The sequence below is a fragment of the Microtus oregoni genome, unplaced genomic scaffold (genome assembly GCF_018167655.1).
Source record: "Microtus oregoni isolate MIOR12 unplaced genomic scaffold, Mior012 000029F_ref0000214, whole genome shotgun sequence".
Taxonomy (NCBI): Eukaryota; Metazoa; Chordata; class Mammalia; order Rodentia; family Cricetidae; genus Microtus; species Microtus oregoni.
The window spans coordinates 21,230,203-21,249,840 of NW_024543088.1; the positions used below are offsets into that span (position 1 = coordinate 21,230,203).

At 38.2% G+C, this 19,638-nt stretch overlaps 1 protein-coding gene and 1 gene segment (V, D, J or C); both read left to right on the forward strand.

Annotated features, from left to right (window-relative positions):
- Nucleotides 1–19,638, forward strand: part of LOC121464736 — a 994,671-nt gene that overhangs the window by 250,881 nt on the left and 724,152 nt on the right.
- The window catches only part of LOC121464737 (immunoglobulin lambda-1 light chain-like), an 840,936-nt gene that overhangs the window by 100,615 nt on the left and 720,683 nt on the right, over nt 1–19,638 (forward strand). Inside the window, exons 1-2 of one of the 2 annotated variants that reach the window (XM_041677781.1) lie at nt 16,486–16,534; nt 16,631–16,950. The exons of the other annotated variant lie outside the window; for it this stretch is intronic. Coding sequence (XP_041533715.1) covers nt 16,492–16,534; nt 16,631–16,950 — 363 coding nt within the window. The 5' untranslated portion in view covers nt 16,486–16,491. Of the gene's footprint in view, nt 1–16,485; nt 16,535–16,630; nt 16,951–19,638 lie in introns of those variants that run through there. 2 annotated transcript variants of the gene reach the window in all.

Sequence of the window (19,638 nt, forward strand, 5' to 3'; positions counted from 1 at the left end):
GGTCCTTGCTGAAGAGACTGTCCCCATGGGCTTTTGCCTCATCTAGAAACTCATTGGACAAGTACTTAAATATTTTTCCAAAACTAGGCTGCATGACTTTCAACATGCTTCCTGTCTAATAGTTTATCTGTTTTCGATTTAATTTTGGTATGTGATATCTATCAAAAAAAACTTTCCGTTTCTTTAAAATTTTCTAATTTTGTGGAGAACAGGGTTTTGAAGCCTGACCTAACGATTCTCAGGATTTTTTTAGTGTTGGCTATTATGTCTCCTTTTTTCTGATTTTGTTAATTTATATATTCTTTTTCAAGCTTTCAGTTAGTTCAGATATGGGTTTGTCTATCTTGATATTTTCAAAGAATCAAATTTTTGGTTCAGTGAATCATTACATTTTTCTCTTTGTCTCCATTTTATTGATTTCAACACTCTGTTTGAGTGTTTCCTGCTGTCTACTCCCCTTAGGTGTGGTTTATTCTTTTTCTTCTAGAGTTCTAGGTGTGCTGTTAAGTTGCTAGTGTGAGATTTTTTTCAACCTATATATACAGGCACTTAGTGCTTAATGTGTGGGATTTTGTGTGCAATTTAAACATTAGTAATTTTCTATTCTTTTTTTAACAAACGTAGGTGCTATTTTATTTGTGGTATAGATGTTCAGAATTGGGATTTTATTTTGATGAATTTTTCCTTTGATGAATATGAAATGTTTGGGATATCTGTACACTTTGTGAAGGTGTATTGCTCTGACTGGTGTAATAAAATGCGAAACATCAGATGACTAGGATGGAGGTTTTTTGTCAAACTTCCAGACAGAGAGAGAGGATATAGAAGGGGACAATTCAAGCACAGAAAATATGTCACAGAGATATAGAGGGAGTCAGACATACAGAAAATGAGGTAAAAAGCCACATGGTGAAAGATCGATTAAAAAAATAGGATTATTTAAATTGTAGGAGTTGATGGAACATGTATAAGCTATAGGCTGGGTTTTCATAATTAATAAGAAGTCTCCATGTCCTTATTTAGAATCTGAGTGGAGGGACAGAAAGCAATATGTTGCATATGACACCTGATGTTGGGCCCCACATATTGCCGGAAAGCTTGACTAGAGCCATGTGACATGTTTAAGGATGGCTCATGTCATCAGAGAAGGTTGCTAGTATGAAGTAGAGATGTCCAGACACAGAAATCCTCTAAACAAATAGAGTAAAAAATGGTATAGGCAGTCATAAAATAAAATATTAAGTTTAAAAATACTAGCATCTTCAAAGAGAGAGTAGAGTAATATTAAAAAAGGCCACATAAACATGTTAAATACCCAGTGCAACTGGATCCTGGATAGTATGTGGTTGACTTTGAATATTTTGTATGTTGATGAGCAAAAGGCAACTTCTAAAAGTCCAGCTTCAAGGGATCCTGCTCAGGATTTCACAGAAGATCTTCACAATAAGTGAAAGGGAACTAGAAATCTGTGCATGCACAAGTTTACGGGGTCCTTAAAGGTTCTAGGATTTAAGACTTCCTTTCAGTGTTCAATTAAAGACACCAGGATACACTAAAGGGGGGTTAAAAATCGGACGGTTAAGAAGTCTGCTCACAATGAGAATCATCTGTCCATGTTTCTTTATTTTTCTCTCAATTTTTCTTCTTTCTTGTTCTACGTTGTTCTTAGTTCTATATCACTCTACCCATTACAAAATATTTCCAATCATATATACCCTTAAAACCAACAATTCTCCAGCCCTAGCAGTTTCCAGGGCCAGAATTCTTTGCCCCATAGAAAATCAGATGAGAGTTTTCACACACACACACACACACACACACACACACACACACACACAGAGAGAGAGAGAGAGAGAGAGAGAGAGAGAGAGAGAGAGAGATATCGATCCTTGGGAGTGGTTAATACACATCCGGTGAACTCCTTAATGGAGAAAGTTAAGAAAGAAATAAAATCATGAGGGAGTTTTAGAAGGGAAGGCTAGTGTGCTTTATTACATATTTAGTTGGTTAGTAAAGAGCTGAAGAGTTTATTTTCAGTAAAACTACGAATAGGGCATAGATTGTTTAAAACAGAGGGCTGTTTATTTTTCCCCAGTATTCACAGAGGCTATCAGGTAACCAGGCAACCTATGTAAATGGTCAGGGAGAAGCTGATGACTCTTGATCAGATAGCACATACACCAAATGCTGCCGTTTCTATGGGCCTGAGTTTGGAGTTAGACTTACTACTCTAAGCAAAGAGACCCAGACTTCTAAATTATCACTTCTGGGCTAATCTGCTATCAGCCGTTCTGATAATGGGGGTCAAACCAGAAAAGCAAATTGGGCAGGTAGCAATTCTATGTCCTTGAAGATCTGTGAATGTATTCGATGGGATGCTCTATGCCTGGATCCTAAATACTGACCAATTGCCTGCTGATAAAGATAATTGCAGGAAGGTAGATCTTTGCACTTAACTAGGAGAGAGGAATGGAGTCCTGGCAGGGGGAAACTGTCCTGAACTAGGGAAATAAATCCCAAATATGTAACAGAAAGAGAGTTCAGCTACAGCAAAAAATCTACAGCAAAGGACAGTCACTTATTCACAAAGCAACAACACCAAAAACCTTTACTTTTGCTTTAGCCTTTACCAGTTCTCTTGGGGAACGAGGCATGGGAGTCATTAACAGTGAAAGAAAACGGAGTGATGTAAATGTAGAGCCCATTTATGAAGTTCTCATAAATTATGAAAATAATATGTAACTGTACTATTTTACTGTGTCTGATAATTTCTTGGATGAGTCCCTCCTAAGACTGCCCATGTACTGGAGTGATACTCTTAGGTGACCCTTTGAATGTGATATACATATACACGTGCATACACACAGGGAACACGCAGTGGGGGGTTCAGTTCCAGGGTTTGTTATAAGAACAGACTCTGTCCAGGTTCCCCACACACTTCTCTGTTCTGGTCCCAGGATGTTTGTGTATGACTTCAAATGCTTCTTAAGGCTAGACTTCCTGACTTCTTTTTCAGCTTGAAGGGTTATGAGGTCATTTAGAGAGAGTAGTTTCTTCGGGTTTCAGGTGTGCTGTTAAGTTACTAATATGAGATAATAATAATTTCTTTATTCAGGTACTTAGTGCTCTGAACTTCCTCTTAGCACCACTTTCACGGTATTCCCAATATCACGATATGTTTTGAATTTATTTTCATTGTATTCTAGAGAGGCTTTAATTTCTCTCCTTATTTCTACCTTGACACAACAGTCAGTCAGTAATTAGTCATTCATTTTCTATGAGTTTGTAGGTTTTCTATTGTTTTTCTTGTGATCCAGCATAATTACTGGAGAAGTGCCATGATTATCTAGCCATCACCTGTCACTTATTTCTGTCTCTTGGAGACATCCCTTGCCTCTCCTTCTTCCTATAGGCACATTTTCAATTAGACTGAAGTGTCAGAGAGAATTGTTTGTCTGGACATTTCACTATTCCAATAAAGCAACCATAAAACAATGGAAGGGGCCAGCCAGATATGCCATAGAGTTATTGGAGTACTACAGAGATAAGATAGAGAGGGAAAGGAAAAGAAGGAAATTTCTGTTGATTTTTTGGGCTTATGGATTGAGAAAACATGGAGAAAGGGTCAGTCAAGAGACTCTGCTGTTTCATGGATTTATGAGACCTCTATTTCAATTTCTGATTCCCAAGTTTTAATTATACCAGGACAATTTAAGAAAATGTTATACTGAAGAAAATGGGGTGCTACAGTCCTATATGGAAATGGTGGGAGTTCACAGCTTTCTTTGGAAATACTGTGAATGACCTGGCTCAGTATCGGCATTTTCCTGTCTTAATGCCTTACTAAACTAGTTTCCAGACTACAGCTCTGTGCAACCATGATTCTGATATCTTCCCCTCCCACAATAACTGAAGTATGTTTCTCAGAAAAACACTTGTACAAAGCACATTTAACTAGTCTTGAAAATCAGTGATACAAGTGTTTTAAATTAATTTCTGATGTTGTTTGGTTCTTCATTTTCTATCAGAGCTCAGTCTAGTGCTTAGCTGTGAATCTTTGCATCTGCTTTCATAAGATATTGGGTGTAGGTTCTATGATGACAAACAGGGTAGTCATCAATCTGATTTTAGGAGAAGGACAGTTCAGGCTTGTAGTAATAGGCGCGGCGGAGCTGCATTCCCAGCACCCCGGCCGCCTGCTCAGCTAGCTTATGCCCCGAAATAATTACACAGACACTGTATTCTTTTAAGCACTGCTTGGCCCTTTAGCCCTAGCCCTTACTGGCTAATTCTCACATCCCGATCAACCCATCTCTAATAATCTGTGAGAACCGGTCTTACCGGGAAGATTCTAGCCTAGTCCATCCTGGGTCGGAGCTTCATGCCGGGAGCGGGGCATGGCATCTCTCTCAGGCGTCTGCTCCTGAGAGGAAAACTGTCGAGACTCCACTATTTCTCTCTATATCTCACTATATCTCTCCACTATTTCTGAATAATCTTGGCTGGGGTCATCCTTGTGAATTTCTGGGAGTTTCCTTGGCACCAGGTTTCTCCCTAACCTTATTGTTCAACATTCTTAGTCATCAGGAAAATGCAAATCAAAGCAACTCTGAGATAGCATCTTATACCTGTCAGAATGGCTAAGATAAAAAACACTGATTAAAACTTGTGTTGGAAAGGATGTGGATTAAGGGGAACACCCTTCCACTACTCTTGGGAGTGCAAACTTGTACAAGTACTTTGTAAATAAGTATGATATTTTCTCAGAAAATTGGGAATCTATCTACCTAAAAATCCATCTATACCACTCTTGGGCATATACCCAAAAGATTGTCAATCATATCCCACTGACACTAGGTCAACTATGTATAGCAGCATTGCTCATAACAGCAAGATCCTGGAAACAACATAGATGCCAATCAACCCAAAAACTGAAAAAGAAAATTTTGTACATTTGCACAATGGAGTATTACTCAATGGAAAAAAAACCTATAACATCAGGAAGTTTGCAGGCAAATAGATTGAACTTGAAATAAATAATCCTGAGTGAGGTAGCACAGATCCAGAAAGACAAACAAGTGTGTAATCACTCATAACTCAATATTAGATGTAAAGCCAAGGACAACCAGACTAAAATCCAGAGCCCCAAAGAAACTAGGTAACAAGGAGGACCCTAATAGAGATACATCGATTGCCCTGAGAAGGGGAAAGAGATGAGCTTTCCCGGGTAAACTAGGGGAAAGAATGGGGAATGGGAACAGGAAGGATGATCCCATTGCCACACAGATGGAAAGGGAGAGCAGAAGAGTGATAATCTCTTCTAAGAAAAATGTAGCCAGAGAGAAAAAAGATTCTATTTGAGAAATGCAACTGAAACATTGGTGCCTCCACAAAACTACTATTTGTATAATAAGACAAATAACACATTCCTGTATCATATAATATATTAATAATATAATAACATACAAAAATATGTTATTTGTCTTATTATACAAATATTTGTGGTTTTTTTACTTAAAAATTCTAATAGCACTGGATGACATTTTATTGGAATAACATGAATGAAGCATAGATATATCTTGGTGATCCAGAGATAAGAAGGAAAATCAAGGAGACAGGCTATCCTACTCCTTCTGGTGAGTCAGATGACAAGACCAAATCCACACCACAGAGAGGATATTGGAAGGTGCACAGGCTTGCTAAACTGTGCCCAGCAGTGAGGAGTCTGATCATTGATAAGTTCCTTTGAGGTTACTGTGATCAGATAACACAGAAACTGAGCCAATAGCTGTGTAGTGTAATACAAAATAACCAAACCTACGAGGTTCAGACGTTAACTTATTAATTGTCTTTCTTTGAATCAACCTCACAAAGTATGTGGTGAGTTTCTGAAAATATGTAATAAATAATTTTCTTAGAGTATATTTTTTTTACAAATTTAATAGGATATAGCCATTGTGCAAAACAATGTCTTTTGTTGTTTTATGAGGAATTTTTCTGAGATGTTTTTGAAATCGACTTTGATTACATTCACACTCATCATTTCTCTCTCTTGTCAAGCTCTCCCTCACAAGTCTGCAGTTAGAGCTGAGAAGAAAGCACAAGAAGGAAGGATCACTTTCCTTTCTTTTATCTTACTACAGTGTCATGATCTAGTCCCCCTAGAGAAGTCGTGTGATATATTCCTTTCTGAAAAAAGGAATATAGATGGAAGCATACAAGGAGTATATATTTACCTTGAAGGAAAAGTGCTATGTTGTTATATAGATTCTCAGGAACTTTAATAAGGAATTGAAAGACAATTGCATCTTCCAAGCAGAACATAGTAGTATAGATAACAGCCTTAAATAATAATCATACTGCCCAGCATACTTCCTCACTGCTTTTGCCCATGGGTATTATTTTTTATCCTCTAAGCTTCATTCATTTATATGAATTCTCTAAAATAAAATATTTCGTGGAATAAAAGAACCTCTCCAAGCATTGTCTTTGTGTGTAGAACCGAGAATAAACTTGCTTCCCTCCTCATCACTCTATAACCAGAATGCTGGTTTTGAATAGCAACTGCATGTATTTAAAATCCTTAACACTGTTTTGTCATATACTTCCTCTGTTTCCATGGGGACTAGAGAACCAATCACAATAAAGTATGGACCTGCTTTCCTAGCTATGAGACATCAATCCTGTCTTTTAAAGCCTTTATTTCTAGCACCTATCAGGATGGATACAATAGTGCATAGGCATAGGAAAACTATATTCAAGATACTATCTTTCTATTTAGCAGCAGCTCTAAGATTGACAAAGGAAGCTCTTTGTCAAAATGTTGCTATAAATAAACTTTAAAAAAATCTTTTAGGGCTGGAGAGATGGCTCAGTGGTTAAGAGCACTGACTGCTCTTCCAGAGGTCCTGAGTTCAATTCCCAACAACCACATGGTGGCTCACAAATACCTTTAATGAAATCTGGTGCCCACTTCTGGCCTACAGGCAAGATACTGTATAGATAAATATTGGTTATTAAAAAAATCTTTTAAATGTAAAGTAGTTTTGACTGATGGGGCATTTCCTGCATGGTCTTAAATTCTTCACAAATTTGACCAACATGGAAAAATCTGAAGAGGTACAGATCTTGTGTTGAAGCTCTTATAGTCTTATAGTGTATATGAAGTGTATATTGTCTCTTCAGATTTGATGTTATTAGGTCTGTATTATACATTATACATCATTGTACAACAAAGTGTACTTTAACATCAAAATATCATATCTGGTAAGGGAATCAATCAGCATTCTTCATAGGAAAAAGTACCAAAAGAAGATATGTAAAGTGATGTCCAAGAAAAGATGTCTGAAAAAAATGACAGAGAATTTTAGCTTTGAAAACTGAGTTCAAGCCCTCTGAAACTACACTGGGCAGCACAAGGATAACATTGACTTCTTCAATCTTGCTAACTCCCATGGGCATGTGGACTTCTCAGAGGTGTCAGCTCTTGTATATGTCATCGATGGAGCTCTGTTGGTAGTGAACTGTGTGCCTTGTGAGCAGGGGTGTGCAGATGAAGACAGTGCTGCAGCAGCCAATTGCTGAGTGCATAAGCCCTGTACTGATAATGAACAAGAAGGATCTTGCCCTGCTTTTGTGTAACTGGAGCCTGAGTACCTCTCTAGACCTTCCAGTACATCCTGGAGAATACTAACATAATCATCTCTATCTACACTAAGGGAGAGGGAAGGCTTATGGACAACATCACGATCTACCTTGTCCTTGGCACTGGGGGCTTAAGCTTTAATCTGCTTGATTGGGTCTCACTCTGAAGCAGTTTGCACAAATGTGTGTAACCAATTTGCACCCAAGGGGAGGACATGCTAGGGCTGGCTGAGGGCGAAAAAGTAGAAACTATAATGAAGAAGCTTTGGTGAGACCATTAGTTTGACACAGCCATTGGCAAACTCAGCAAATTGGCCAAATTTTTTGATGGGAAGAAACTGCCCTGATCTTCCACTAGCTCATCTTGGATCCGATCTTCAAGATGTTTTTTGCCATTATGAACTTCAGGAAAGAGAAGATGGCCAAGCTTATCATGAACCAGGACCTCAATCTGGACAGTGAAGACAAGGACAAGGAGGGCAAGCCACTGATCAAAGCCATTTTGTTAACAAGGGACAGCCTGCTTCAGATGATCACCACCCACCTGCCATCCTCTGTCCCTCAATGTACAATGTACCATTGCAAACTGCTGATGTAGTTCATTGATCAAGGTACCGCCAAGCAGTACTGAAAATATTCTCCTCAGAGAAGGGATTTTTCTAAAGCATTTCATAGAGGCTGTCATCCACTGTGGCTGCCCATGCAGACTGAAGGTATTTATTTATTGGCCAGCTGCAGCTCCTCTCCACTCTAGTCATTTTCTGGACAAGGAATGAATGAGAGTTAAAGGCAGAATTCCTGGGGAATCAGGTCATGTTTGTCCCTCATGATGATATCACAGGAATGGAATGAATTGGTATTTTTACTACTCTCCTTCCAGAGATAGCATATGAAGTGTGGAGAGGGTTTCAGGAACGATGTAGTTATACCTTCTCCTTTATGGAGTTTTCTAATTTCCAGGTCTATTTTTAGAATGTTTCCAATGTGGGAGTAAAACTCCATTGAGATCCCACCAATTAAAATGCATAGTTTTACATGTACTTACTCATAAGTGGTTTTTAAACATAAAGCAAAGAAAACCAGCCCACAAATCACAATTCCAGAGAACTTAGAAAACAATGAGGACCCTAAGAGAGACATACATAGATCTAATCTACATGTGTTGAAATAGGAGAGGCGGGGCTGCGTCCCCAGCACCCTGGTCACCTGGCTAGCTTATGCCCCGAAATAACAACACACAAATTGTATTCATTTAAACACTGCTTGGACCTTTAGCTCTAGCCCTTACTGGCTAATTCTGATATCCTGATCAACCCATCTCTAATAATCTGTGAGCACCGGTCTTACCGGGAAGATTCTAGCCTATGTCCATCCTGGGTCGGAGCTTCATCGCGTGTGTCTGCCCGGGAGCGGGGCATGGCATCTCTCTTAGCTCACTTTCTCTTCCTCCCAGCATTCTGTTCTGTTTACTCCTCCCACCTATGTTTTAACCTATGAGGGCCAAGTAGTTTCTTTATTGCTTAAACAATGAAACCAACAGATTGATATATGACACTACCACATCACTTCCCCTTTTTCTGTTTAAACAAAAAAACGAAGGCTTTAACTTTAACATAGCAAAATTACATATAACAAAACAGTTATCAAGTAAAAGTTACAATATTTACATCTATTTTATCGTTTTTCATAACTAAGGAAAACTATAACTATCTATATATTCTTTAACTCCATCAAAGACTCCAGAAGGATATAATATTACCCAAGCAAACAAGAAATCCAAAACTCTAGAAATGACAGAGACATCTCGCTGCCTGGACAGTCATCCAAAGTTTCTCTGTACCGTTGGGGCATCCATCTTCGGCCTACAGGCCCATAGTTTCCAGCAGACATTTCCACAAAGCAGGAAATTTCAAAGGCAGTTCAGTCACTATCTGTTGTGTCCTGCAGAATGTCTTGCAGACTCCTTCATGAATCAGGAACCCGGAAAGATCATCTCACCTTTAGACAAGTTCAGTAATCCTCTCTCTGCAGGTTCTCTGTGTCCAGTTTATGCAATAGTCCAGGCAAGAGCAGTTTCTTGCCCAAATGGCTATCAAACTTCATAAGGATCCTCTTCAATTCCCACCTTCCTCTCGAAGTAGATTGGTGCTGCCAGGAGCAGGGTGTCTCATTGTCATGAAAAACCCTAAGTTATTAAAACATTAAATGCCACATTCTGCAGTCTTTGAAAGATATGAAGAATGTCTATCTAACTGAAATGTATCTCTATATATCTAGAAAATCTAACTAACATGACTACAAGCTTGACTATTACTGATGATTATCCATTAACCTATATTTCTTAATTATACATTACATTTTTTAATGAACTACACAATCACAATATCTTAATCAATAGCAGAAATATGCATATACATATAACAAAATTGACCTTAAATCTCTATCAATAAAGCAAAATCTATACTAATTCAAATTATTCATATCTATATCATATCCCCCTTAAAATGTAAAAGAACATTTATAAACCATATTTGAAAACATGGGTGCAGTTTTTTTCTCCAAATTGCTTCCTGCTGAATGGGGGCATCGTTAATTAGGTCTTTCATGGTATAACCTGTGTGCTAGTTTCATCTCAGTTGGCAGTTGAGTGAAGCAATTTTCTGAAGATATTCACAGCAACACTTCAGGAGGGCGTGGTCCATCATACCATATCGGAATAGAAGAAATGAACAGGGTCTCATCCTCTGTGAAAACAAAATAAGAAACTCCTTTCCAAAGCATCATGTCCTTAGATCCAAATTTCAAAGTCAAGGCATTTTCAAAATATCTATGTTGGATTAGTTCAGCAGCATTTATAAACAAATATCTTTTAGCAGCTGTTGCTCCTTCCTCAGCATTCAAATAATTCAATGAGAGCATAATAGCATACAGTATCAAAATTCTCTGTGTATTTTCCATCTTTGTGCGCTTTATTTTAATCTCTATTTTGTTTATTTTTACTTTTATTTTTTGCTTTTTGAGACAGGTTCTCTGTATCTTTGACCTGGAATAACTCTTAGACCAGGCTGTCCTTGAACTCTCAGAGATCCTTCCTACTCTGCCTCCCAGGCATTGGGATTAAAGGCATACCTTACTACACCTTGAACTGACAGAGAACTGTTTTTCTCTGCCTTCTAGGCACTGGGATTAAAGGCATGTGCTACCACACCTTAAAGACACAGAGGTCAATCTCCCTCTGCCTCCCAAGTGTTGGGATTAAAGGTGTGTACTACCACACCCAACAACTCTCTTCCTTTTTCTTTTTTTTTTCAAGACAGGGTTTCTCTGTGGTTTTGGAGCCTGTCCTGGAACTAGCTCTTGTAGACCAGGCTGGTCTCGAACTCACAGAGATCCGCCTGCCTCTGCCTCCTGAGTGCTGGGATTAAAGGCGTGCGCCACCACCGCCCGGCCCTTTTTCTTTTTTTTTTTTACTTTAAGAACTTCAACTTTTAGCCTGCATATATTTTTAACACACAGTAAACCATTTAGAAATTTTCTATGCCTTTGAATCTCTCTTTACTGTATATCTCTCTTTTTGTGACCATGCGAGCCTTTAAATTACTGAGCAATATGGGTAGGATTAAAGCCGTGGCTTTGCCAGCTAGATCCAGTCCATTCCTTAGCTTTCCAGCCTCATGGCTGAGATACAGGCTGTAGCCATGTTTATAGCCACAACTCTATGGCGTTTCAAGGTCCCTGCCAGTAAGTAAGCTTCAGCAGCCTGTGTTTGCAAACCGCATGAACCGCCTGTGCCTGCGTAAAATTGTTGGAGTTTGCCTTGGCAGGACAGCCCAGAAAGCTGGCATTTTTAAACGGCGCAGCTTTTTTCCTGCTACGGCTGAAAACCGAAAAGCATGCGTTCAGCTTTTCGTCAGCACCGTTTAAGTGTTTTGTGGCAGGAACTCTTAATGAGCTGCAGGGTTTTGCAGCTAAAGCTGAGCCAGGAAGCCTCTCTTAGATGAGAGTGCTTGCTTGCCTCTAGCAAGCAGAGTAGACCCGAGAAATTGTCACTACCAAGAAAACATGCTTTACTCTTTCCCAAGCTTTCTCAGGCTTTCAGTGGATTCAGTTGTCCACACATCTGGGCGCCATTCTGTTGTAATAGGAGTGGCGGGGCTGCGTCCCCCGCACCCCGGTCGCCTGGCTAGCTTATGCTCCGAAATAACAACACACAAATTATATTCTTTTAAACACTGCTTGGCCCTTTAGCTCTAGCCCGTACTGGCTAATTCTGATATCCCGATCAACCCATCTCTAATAATCTGTGAGCACCGGTCTTACCGGGAAGATTCTAGCCTATGTCCATCCTGGGTCGGAGCTTCATCGCGTGTGTCTTCCCGGGAGTGTGGCATGGCGTCTCTCTTAGCTCACTTTCTCTTCCTCCCAGCATTCTGTTCTGTTTATTCCTCCCACCTTTGTTTTAACCTATGAGGGCTAAGCAGTTTCTTTATTGCTTAACCAATGAAATCAGCAGATTGATATATGACACTCCCACATCATACATGGGTAGTAGAAAAAGACAGGATCTCTAGAGTAAATTGGGATCATGGGGACTTTGGAAGAGGGTTGAAGGGGAGGGGAGAAACAGGGAGGGAAGCAGAGAAAAATTTAGAGCTCAATACAAATAAAGAAAAAAAAATAAAATAAAATGTATAATTTACAACTATAATTACACTGAAATATCTTTATTTTATTGGGATTGAAATAACTTTAAAAAGGCCTGGTGGCCTTGACCCTACACCTCTTTCAGTGGAAGTTTAATTTGCCAGTAAACAAAAGCTTCTCACTTAGTTTGATTAAATGTTTGAAAACATGAAATGGGCCCCAGTTCCTAAGAAGACAGCATCCTGGTATAAAAACAGTTTGGTAACTTAATAGGAATGTCGTGTGTGATGCTTCACAAGATCAAACTTACACTGTCAGGACTTTCTAGCATTTTGTCTTAAACCCCTGGCCTCCTTTGGATATCCTAGACAGGAATCTATTCTTGATCAGAGAGCTTGAAGACATGCTTAATTGGCATAACAAACTTGGTTATTTGTGACTATGTCACATGGAGTAATTCACAACAAAATAAGAGATTGTAATTTAATATAAGACATGCTAAAAGTAATTGACTACCCAATTAAAATTATCCAGACTTTATAGGAATATGCATAATCATGAAGAAAATATTCGTCACTGTCCTGATACAGTATGTTTACAAAATATAATAGATTCATTGACATGGAAAATTTATGCATTAAAAATTTCTTTAAGTAATATTAATTCATGAGTGTAGTATTTTATAGTATCTTTTGTGACCAGAGATACAGTTCAGTGCTTAAGAGCACATAACTGTATTAGATTCAAGTTCATTCCTAACACTCAGATAGGGCGGCTAATAGCAACCTGTAATTGAGATCTAGGGTTATCCAACACCACTGGCCTCTCTGTGTGTATGTATGTCTGTATGTGTGAATATGTGCATGTGTGTCTCTGTGTGTATTTTCACCCACACAGTCACACAAATGATTTATAATAAAAATGAATATAAAATATATATTTCAGTATTTCAAAAATACTTTTTTCAGTTCTGGGTCTTGAATATACTTTGTAACACTTGCCAGTTAGAACCTCTATTTGTGCTCTACATTTCTAGGCCAACAGGTCTTTCTTTCTTTTTCCCTCTGTCATTCTGTAAAGTATGGCCTGTGACCAATCAGAGGAACACAGACTCTCAGGATGCAAGTCATGTGACAGTTAAACCTTAAACAAAAATGATCTACCACTAAAAAACAATAATTAATTCATTAATGTCCATGTCTAAAGCTTTCCACTGAGGCAAAAATATTCTTATAGGTTACTAATGTCTAATGAGGTTTTAGCGCCTAGAAAATCTTATACTAAATATTCCCGAACACGGTTGACTCATTATTCCCAAGAAAGACAAAACAAACAGTACTAAAGGACATGAAGGAACCCAATATAAAGTAATTTTTCATGTCTGACGATGAACTCTAGTGAAATCTGTGTCACAACACTCAAATAATAAGATGTCATTTTTTACACACCAGAAAATTTACACTGTGAATGAGGAAATTACAATCCACACACACCGATGTTGAACTGGGTGAAAATCTCTAGTAATATGTTAAAAAAAAAAAAACTCTTCATTCAGAAAGCACAAAATCCCATTGAAGAACAATTGCATGGAATTTTGAATCAGAGGAAAAATAACAAGTAATAAAAAGCAAAACAGAAGTCATTGAAACAAAAGAATAAAAAATAGGATTTCAATGTTTAAAAATAAAAATTTAATAGCAATTTTGAAGAGGAACTAAGGAAACAAAAACTGGGAAATGGAAAGTCATACCTGAAGATATTTGGAAAGGGAATCTGGACTGCTTTTCAGTCTCGAGAGGGAGGGGAATAGAGTGGGGGGAGTGGGAGAGGAGTGGGGAGAGGGGGAGGGGAGTAGGAGGAGGGGGCAGTGTGTGTGAGGAGGAGTAGGGAAATGGGAAATGGAAGGAGGCAGAAATTTTTTTCAACATCCAAAAAAAAAAATAAACAATCAACAAAAAAAGTATCCTTAGTCCAGTAGGGGGCACTGTGTACTTTTCAGAAATTGATAAGTCCCAAAGCCAACTCCTGACTCACATTTAATCTTCTGAGCTGAGTTTACTGACCAGAATTAGAGGTAACAGTACAGCAGGTGTTTGCTCAAAGCTTACCCAGCCTCCCTGGCAGCACAGTTGTTCCTTTGGCTGAAGAGATGCAATGAAGTGACGATGGGGATAGGAAAAGTCTCTAGGCTTGTCAGGGTATTAAGGAAATCATGAGTTAGTGCATTATGAGACTCACATTGTATCCCCAGGGCAGTAACATATTGGCTCATATTTCTAGCTCACGACGGCAACTAAACTCTAAAGTTACAAAATTTCTAGTAAAAATCATAAATATATTTCTTCTTTTTCAACATTTTGATACTGTAAGCAAGAAAACAGATGTGCAGCTTCTAGAAGATGCCTTTTGTTCAATGTCATCCACCTATGCATGTGTGAACAAGCAAAAATTACTTTATTACTAGATACTAAGTATTGAATAATTTGTTAAGTATATAACACCAAGGACATGCCTGTAGTTTCAGAGGACAACCTTAGTAAAGTTAATCTTAGAATGGGATCAAGATAATCTCTTGCTGCATGTGGTGATACAAAACACAATAAATGGACAAAACAGGAAAAGTTCATAACCCAAACCACAACAGTTTGTAGCCTCTACTAGATCAATACTTGTAACAAGATGGATCCCACATCTGTGAGTCGAAAGTGGGGCTAATTTCCTTCATTCAAAAAGACCTCCGTCCCAAGTAACATACATCAATACCTGAAAGCCAACAATATAAAGGATGGCATAAAATAAAGTAAAAACTAGAGTCATAAGAAAAGAATAACAAAATACTTGCAAAAAATAAAACAATTTTCAAATATTTATTTACATATTTATTTAATGCATTAACTCATGTGTATGGGTGTAACTGCCACATCATGAGTGTGACATTAGAGGATAGCTTGTATAAACTGGCTCCTTCCCTCAACTGTGGTTGTTCCAGGAATCAACTCACATTGTCAGGTTTGGCAGCAAGTGCCCTCACATGCTGAGCCATCTTGCTGGTCCAAAGGTTGGCAATAGGGTACAATGTATAGTTCCTTGCATGTATTCACCCAGGAATAACAGAAGCCTACCCCCCCCCCACAGTCTCTCTTTCTCTCTCACTCTCTTCTCCTCTCCAATTTCCCCAATGACTTCTATCTTGATTCATTTATTATTGCTTTAAATTTGAGCTGCCCCCTCTCTGACCATCCGTCCCTCTAAAGCTCTGAGAGTTAGATACATAGTGTTTTTATATCAGATAAGTAGTAGGCAGTTTTCCATGAGTTTTCTGGAAACCATCACATATAGTCACTCTTCATCCTTCCTCTTTAACCTTTACTTAAGGAAAATAAAGGACCAATCAGTTGCTTTCTAATTCAGTTACTATTTTATTTTGTAATGTAGGTTTTGTTTTTTCCTCTGATTTCCTTAAAAAAATGCATCAATGGGTCATGGAATATAATATTTATCATTCTAGATACCAATAAACAACAATGTGTCTCTATGGGTGTTGAGGTTTGAAGTAGACACAGAGAGAATCATTGGTTCTTGAACATTTTGTGGAATAACATTCTATATTTTCAATTTGTGTGGAGAAATCCTTGAATAAAGAAATGCTTAGAAATAAATGTCTATGCCTTTGATTCTCAACCTTTCTAATGCTGTGATCCTTTAACATAATTCCTCATGTTATGGTGATCCCCAACTGTTAAATTATTTGTTGCTACTTCATAATTGTAAACAAAACCAAAGAGATGATTTAAAAGTCAGACTCAGATGAAAAAAAATCTTGGCCTTGAATAAAAAAAATGCTTAGTGGTAAAAATCTTGGGGAAGTATCATTAACAAAGATATGATAGACCTGAACCTGCTCACTGGGGGTCTATAGGTTCCAACGAAGAAGCTGGAAACTCTTAACTGAAAACACAAATATCTTTATCTTTTTGACTGCTTAGGATTCAACAGCCCCAGTAGCTGCAGGCACTGTGGTCCCTTGGGTAACCTAAGGCAGTAAGTGACATCCAGATTTTAGCTGGGAAACACCCCTAAGACAGGATTTGGTTGACCAAGAAAAATTTGCATGAAGGGCTGTGACAGTTTTCTGAGAATTGCTGAAGTATAAGAGAGACCCACACCATGGATGTCTCAGCAGGGCTCAGTGGTGTCTGCACCATGGCCTGGATTCCTCTCCTCTTCTTCCTCCTTCATTGTACAGGTCAGGAGAGTCATCTCCACCCTGATTCTGGTTCAGGGAAATCATCTCATCCCCTATTCTCTGACCCCAGGATATAATGTGTTTCTCTATTTTCAGGGTCTTTCTCCCAACCTGTGCTGACTCAGTCACCCTCTGCCTCTGCCTCCCTGGGAGCCTCAGTCAAACTCACCTGCACCCTGAGTAGTCAGCACAGCAACTACTACATTATTTGGTACCAGCAACAGCCAGACAAGGCTCCTAAATATTTGATGCAGCTTAAGCAAGATGGAAGCAGCAACAAGGGAGATGGGATCCCCGATCGCTTCTCTGGCTCCAGCTCAGGGGCTGATCGCTACTTAACCATCTCCAACATCCAGCCTGAAGATGACGCTGACTATATCTGTGGTGCAGATTATACAATTAATAAGCAATATGGTTATACACAGTGAACTAGACAAATGAGGAAGCAGAACAAGAACTCTGTTGCTCTCTTGTTACCAATACTTGACTACGATTATGAAGTTTTTAGCTATCATGGTCATTGGATTTTTCTGCTTATTACTTAACAGGGCAGATCATAGGTCTATCAATTCCTCATGAAGTCATAGGAAAATAGAGGGTGAAGTGGGGATCCTATAGTGCTCATCTCTCTTTAGTAATAAAAATCTAACCTGGCATATGTACAGATGAGGAGGTGAGAATATCTTTCTTACCAACTGGAATAGTTAGTTTAAGGCTCTCACTTTTACCCCACCCAAGTTTATAGAAATGTCTATTCTTTGCAAGATAGCTTTGTGATCTCATGCAATAAGTGTTTTGACTCCAACAAATTCCAAAGAATTACTGTATAAGAACACTTTAGGTGGCAGTGTGGTTGGAGTCCCCTATTGCCAGCAAACAGAAAAATAACAGGCACAGGTCTGAACATTGTCCATGATATATGACCTCCATATCCTTCTTGCAACATCCTCTCTTTAGAAAGCTTACTCAGAAAGTTTGAAGGAAGGACAAAGAGATCCCTAAGTGGTTTTGTCTCTATCAAAATACTTCTTTAAATTTCTGTGTTAATTCTATTTATTCATTTATTTTAGATACTGACAGCAGTTTCCCTCACTCATCCTCTCCAATTTCCTTCATTACATCCCCTTCCCCCGCCTCAACTTGACAACATTTCTTCTATTTTCTTGTGTGGAAAAACTTGAAGGTACTATTCTTAATTTTCATTGAAAGTCTGGTAGCATTAGATCAACCAAATGTCTCTGTTTTTCTTTTTGGTTAGGAATTTTTTTAATGGCTGCTTCTTCTCCCTTAGGGATTATTTATAGAATCCCACATTCTCTCTGGTTCAGGTACTGTGGCAGGGAAATGACAACATAGTTGTGAAGAAATGAATTGTTGGACTACCAATGAGTTTCACACAAGTGATTTGCCCACAGTTGCTCCAGTCATGTTGATTTATATTTCAACAACAAGCATGCTTTTTTCCAAATTAACAACCATTATTTTTACATCTTATGATATTAATCTCTGGGAAAAGCCAGTATGTCAAAGAAATTTTCTCCAACTTTTACATCAAGACATATTTAAACCAAAAGCAACATTTACTATTTTGCTGGCTTGGCAAAATATTTAGTCAGGTACAATCTGTCTTTACTAAAAGGTGATAGTACACATTTTTAAGAACAATAATATCTCAAAACATAAAAGCATATTTAAATAAATATTAATGGCCTCTGACCCCATCAGCACTGAATCAGAAAAGATCCCAGAATCTGGAATCACAACTGTCATCCCTAGTGAAGAAACCTGAGAAGCATCAGCTCCCAAAGAAATTTAGGGGAAAATATTCAAGAAAACAATGGTGCTTTTAGGAATGATTACATCTGTCCCATACATGATTGACAAAATGACACTAAAACCAATAGAATCATCAGTATTATGAGAGACAAGAGAACATGAAGGCTGCATGGTCCCAGCAATATTCTGCTCTGTAGTAAGGTCTACTGGTCCTTGCTGAATGGGACTGTCTCCCTGGGCTTTTGCCTCATCTAGAAAGTCATTGGACAAGCACTCATATACTGGTCTGAAACTAGGCAATAGGTTATTGGCCTGTTTAATTGTTTATATGGTTTTGATTTAATTTTAGTATATGATACCCATCAAGAAATTTTCCATTTCTTTTAAATGTTTCAATTTTTTTGGAAGACGGGATTTTGAAGTATGATGAACGATTCTCAGGATTTCCTCAGTTTTGGTTATTACGTATGTTTTTGTTTCTCATTTTGTTAATTTCGATATTTTTGTCTGAGCCTTTTAGTTAGTTTACATATGGGTTTGTCTATCTTGTTGATTTTCTCAAAGAACCAAATCATTGTATTGTTCTCTTTGTCTCTATTTTATTGATTTAATCTATCAGTTTCATTATTTCCTGCTATCTACTCATCTTAGGTGTGGCTTATTCTTTTTGTTCTAGAGCTTTAAGGTGTGCTGTTAAGTTGCTATTGTGAGATTTTTCTAACTTAAATATGCAGGCACTCACTGCTATGAAATTTCCTTTCAGCACTGCTTTTATTGTGTCCCATAAGTTTGCATATGTTGTGCTTTCATTTTCATTGAATTCTAGAAAGACTTTAAATTCTTTACTTCTCCTTGAACCATTCTGTTCAAGTAATTCTGTTGAGAGTTGTTCAGTTTCCTTAAGTTTGTAAACTTTCCGTAGTTTCTGTTGTTGTTGAATTCCAACTTTATGCCATGGTGATCAGATAAGATTCAGGTTATTCCAATTCTTTTGTTACTGTTGAGATTTGATTTATGACCAAGTATGTGATCAGTTTTGAAAAAAGTTCCATGAGGACCTGAAAAGAAGGGATATTCTTTTATGCTTGTGTGAAATGTTCTTTTTTTTTCTTTTTTTCTTTCTTTTTTCTTTTTTTTTCTTTTTCTTTTTTTTTTTTTTTTTTTGGATTTTCGAGACAGGGTTTCTCCATAGATTTTTGGTTCCTGTCCTGGAACTAGCTCTTGTAGACCAGGCTGGCCTTGAACTAACAGAAAGCCACCTGCCTCTGCCTCCTAAGTGCTGGGATTAAAGGCATGCACCACCACCGCCCGGCTTGAAATGTTCTTTA